The following is a 4,074-nucleotide window of genomic DNA, read 5'->3' on the forward strand; positions in this document are numbered from 1 at the left end:
GGAGCAAGGATGTAGTATGGTAGTATTGAGGGGCTTCCAGATGACGAGAGACTAAAGAGGCTAAGTCTATTCAGTTTAGGAAAGAGACACTTGCGGGGTGGGGGGTGGGGGCCATGGCAGTGCTGGGAGCAGAGGCTCTCCCTTCTGCCTAGGCAAGCGGCAGCAGGGCATAGCCCCCACTCCAAGCGCTGCCACGCCTGCATCCCATGCCCCACTGCACCAGCTGGCAAGCAGTAGGAGGGCAGAGCCCCTGCTCCCAGTGCTGATGCAGGCACAGCAGCACTGGGAGCGGGGGCTATGCCATGCTTCTGCCTGAAGCGAGCCATGCTTGCATTGCTCCCGCCACATCCATGCCAGCTGGACAAGTGGCAGTAGGGGCAGAGGCAGCCACAGCCAGAGGAGCTGCAGGAAAAGCCCCCATGGCTGTCTTGCCCCATACTCTCTGGCTCTGGCAGTGGGGATTGGGGCCTCTGGGGGCTCGTCACAGAGTCTCCCCACCCAGTGGAGGACACCAGGGTCATCCTCCCCACCTGGCACTCACATGACAGCTGCCCCACGGCACAGGTGCACTGTGGCTCAGCACAGTGCCTCACACTGTCTGGGAGCTGGGGCCACTCCACGTGTGAGCTGGAGCCCGGCACCACTCAGCAACAGCTGCTGCACAGATGCCAGCCCAGGGGGAAGGAGTGATCCCTACTGCCCCCCACTGCCTCACGCTACATGGAGGGCTCTGCCATAAGTGCCCAGAGGCCCCACTCACTGCTGCTGCAGCCGGTGAGTGTGGAGCTTTAAAAAAAAAAAAAGCCCCATACTCACCAGTTTCAGCAGGAGTGATTTGGGCCTCGGGGGGCTCATGGCAGAGCCCCCTCCCATGCAGTGTAGGGCAGTGGGGGCCACCATGGATTGCCCCCCCACCTGGCTCACCTGCATTGCAGCTGCAGCTCAGCAGAGCAGTGCACACTGTCTGGGAGCTGGACCAGCTCCACGTGTCAGCCAGAGCTCAGCAGCACTCAGTCCCAGTGGCCCTAGCTCCCAGGCAGAGATGCAACGCACTGTTGAGCTACACTGCACCTGCGCCATAGAGCAGCTGCCACAGGGTTACTAGGCAGAGGGGATCCCGCTGCCCCCCACTGCTCTGTACTGCATGGGAGGGGCTCTGCCATGAGTGCCCAGAGGCCCCAATCACCGCTGCTGTAGCCGGTGAGTACAGGCCTTTTTGTATGGCTTTTTTTTAAGTGCCGGGACTAGGCTGGGGCCAGGCGGAGGATGGGGCTGAGCAAGGCAGCCATGGGGGCTCCTCCCATGGCTCCCCCCACCTGCCTGGTCTAATCTCCACAGAGATGCTATGTGGCAGCCATGTGGGGATAGGGAGGGTCCTGATCCCCACATGACCAAGAGAGGTATCCCCACCTGGTGGAGACACTGTCTGGCAGCCACATGGGGTCGAGAGGGTCCCAGTCCCTATGTGGCTGAGAGAAGCGTCCCTGCCTGGCAAGGATGCTTCCTGGCAGCCACATGGGGACCAAGAGGGTCCCTGCCAGGCAGGGATGCTTCTTCCAGCCGCATAGGAATCAGACCTCTCCCAATCCCAATCCCCACCTGGCTGTCCCCATCAGGTAGGGATACATCTCCCTGCCACATAGGGATCAGGTTCTGACCTGATCCCCACCTGCCTGGGATGCTGGGACAGCTCTCCCAGCCATGTGGAGACAAGGATAGTCCTAATTCCCACATGGCAGTGAGACAGCTGCCCCTGCAGCCAGCACAGCTCCTATAAATGGGGCTGAGTCAGGCAGAAGTGAACCCCCTGCTGCCTTGGCTGACCAGGAGCAAATTGCTCTCAGGCAGCATCTACATGTGCACTACTGCACAGTAGCTAATACACAGTTAATCTACTACCTTATTTTCAGGTAGCAGATAACTGTGCATTAGCCTCTTGTACTGCACAGCAGCCTAGCACAAGGTTAAATAGTAATGCTTTTACTGATCAGTAGATTAGTCTACTGCACACTAAAGTGTCTTGTGTAGACATACCAGTAGAATAATTATTTGCCCTCAAGAGCCAGTGCAGGCCATGCACTGATACAAGATTAACCACTGGATTAGGTGCTGATTTGTAATCTGGTAGTAATGCATTTTATGTACTTATTCTCTGTTATTTATGAGTATGCTGGATGAAGTATGGGCATGAATTGAGACATGGACTCAAGTTAATATCTAGTGAGATGTTTAGTGTAAATTGAAACCAAATGATAATAGCAATTAAAAATATCTAATATCCATCTACTTATTAATTGATTAATGATTTGGGAAACGTATGTTCCCAGAACTTTATTTGTGTTTTTAATCATAATAGATTCCATATCTAATTTATACCAGGTTTTTAATAATTTCTGTAAAGCTAACATGGGTGTTTTATTATACATTACTTTCTTTTCTCCAATTTCTACTTACAAGATCAGATTCTCAATGTTTATACTGTTTTATTTCTTTGACAGTACTTCATATACAGCTGCATTTTGGGACTGATTTCTTGTTCTGTTTTTCTGCGAATAAATTATGAGTTGAAAATGGTGATAATGTTGATTGCTTTGGTGGGCTACAGTGTCATTCTCCTGCACACTCATGGCTCCATGCTGGATGATTACATCAAATTCCTGTATGCAACGGTGCCTTTGGAAAGGTAGGTTGTCTATTCTAGGGTTTTTAATAATAATAATAGTAAGCTACTAGGGGAGGGTAATCAATATTTCTGCAGTGCTAGAATAGAAAAGATTTGGGGGTGGGGGTTGGAAAAAATTATGGGCTTGATTCTGTTCCTCATATGAGGTACGTAAGTAGAGTTTGGCATTTAAATGCAATTCTATTCCACTCTGCCCAAGTGCCTGAAAAACAGTTAATACAAAAGGTAGACAGGTCCTCCTACTTCTTGCTGCTTCTTAGTGATTCAGTTTTAAGGATCAGAAGATGTGTTGTAAAAAGATATGTATTAATGAATTTACAAATCTTGAACAGGGTGGGATAGAATTGTGCTTAGATACCAAAGTCCAGGTGTGCACCTAATAGGTGGAATTGAATCTGACCATGTAAATCTATAAATCACAATTCTCTTACTTCCTGGTATTAACTGTATCACTTGATAGTGCAGGTAACAGCTTTAGAATAAAAGAAGGAAATCTGTGCAGGCTGCATAAATCATTTCATGTTAGAAGTACATTGTGGTTTCATTTGCATTGTCATAATAAAGGATGGTAGAATGGAGTTCTTTGTTATCTGAACCCTGTGAAGGCTGTTAAAATATATTTGTAGCAAGCAGACAAAGAAGCTTTTCCCCAGAATTATTGCACTTATCTTGGCTTAATAGTACAATATGTATATCTCAGATTTTAGAAAAAAGCATTGACCTACAGTTAGTTTTAGATGATTGTTTCTATCTTGCCACATTAGCAAGGGGAGAGATTGTTTTTCCCTGATTTTGGGCCTTGAGGCTAAGGATAAACATTACACATAAACCGGTTTAAGTGCTCAGAAACTGGTTTTAACTTGTAACAGAACAGATGCTCAATGCACATAAACCAGTTTGAAAATGGCTGAAACTGATTTGAGATAAACCTGGTTGAATGTATCAGACTTAACTGATTTGGCTCAAATTGGTTTATGCAATGTCTGTCCCAGACCCCTTGCTGGTTTAAGATAAATCAGACTCCCCCAACATTCCTAGCATGCTCTCTTGGCTGGGTGAGGCTCTCTTCTTCCTGGCTGGAGCTCCGGCAGAGACTGCAGGCTGCTCTCCCCCTCACCACTTCCTGCTAAACAGGAATTCCCCCCTTCCCTTTGCCTTGCTGAGAGGTATCTATGTATTAGCTAGCAGATCACATGCTGGCTATGGTCCATGCTGTAGCAGATGAGACAAAGGCAGAATCCACAGGTAACTGGTAATGGCCTTCTGTTGTTTTCTTAATGGGGTGATAAACACTGTATTATCAATTCCCTGCTGGGCTGGTCAGTAGGTGAGGAGAATCCATCCATAATCAGAACATCCTGCTGGGACCTGGACATGCCCCTCTCAGCTCA

The 4,074-nt window shown here is 48.5% G+C and overlaps 1 protein-coding gene across 1 annotated transcript in view; it reads left to right on the forward strand.

Annotated features, from left to right (window-relative positions):
* The window catches only part of ADCY2 (adenylate cyclase 2), a 564,608-nt gene that overhangs the window by 508,828 nt on the left and 51,706 nt on the right, over window positions 1-4,074 (forward strand). The window contains exon 20 of the mRNA XM_019518414.1: window positions 2,499-2,683. Coding sequence (XP_019373959.1) covers window positions 2,499-2,683 — 185 coding nt within the window. The remainder of the gene's footprint in view (window positions 1-2,498; window positions 2,684-4,074) is intronic.

Source organism: Gavialis gangeticus, unplaced genomic scaffold (assembly GCF_001723915.1).
Source record: "Gavialis gangeticus isolate Ggan-Ray unplaced genomic scaffold, GavGan_comp1, whole genome shotgun sequence".
Classification (NCBI taxonomy): Eukaryota; Metazoa; Chordata; order Crocodylia; family Gavialidae; genus Gavialis; species Gavialis gangeticus.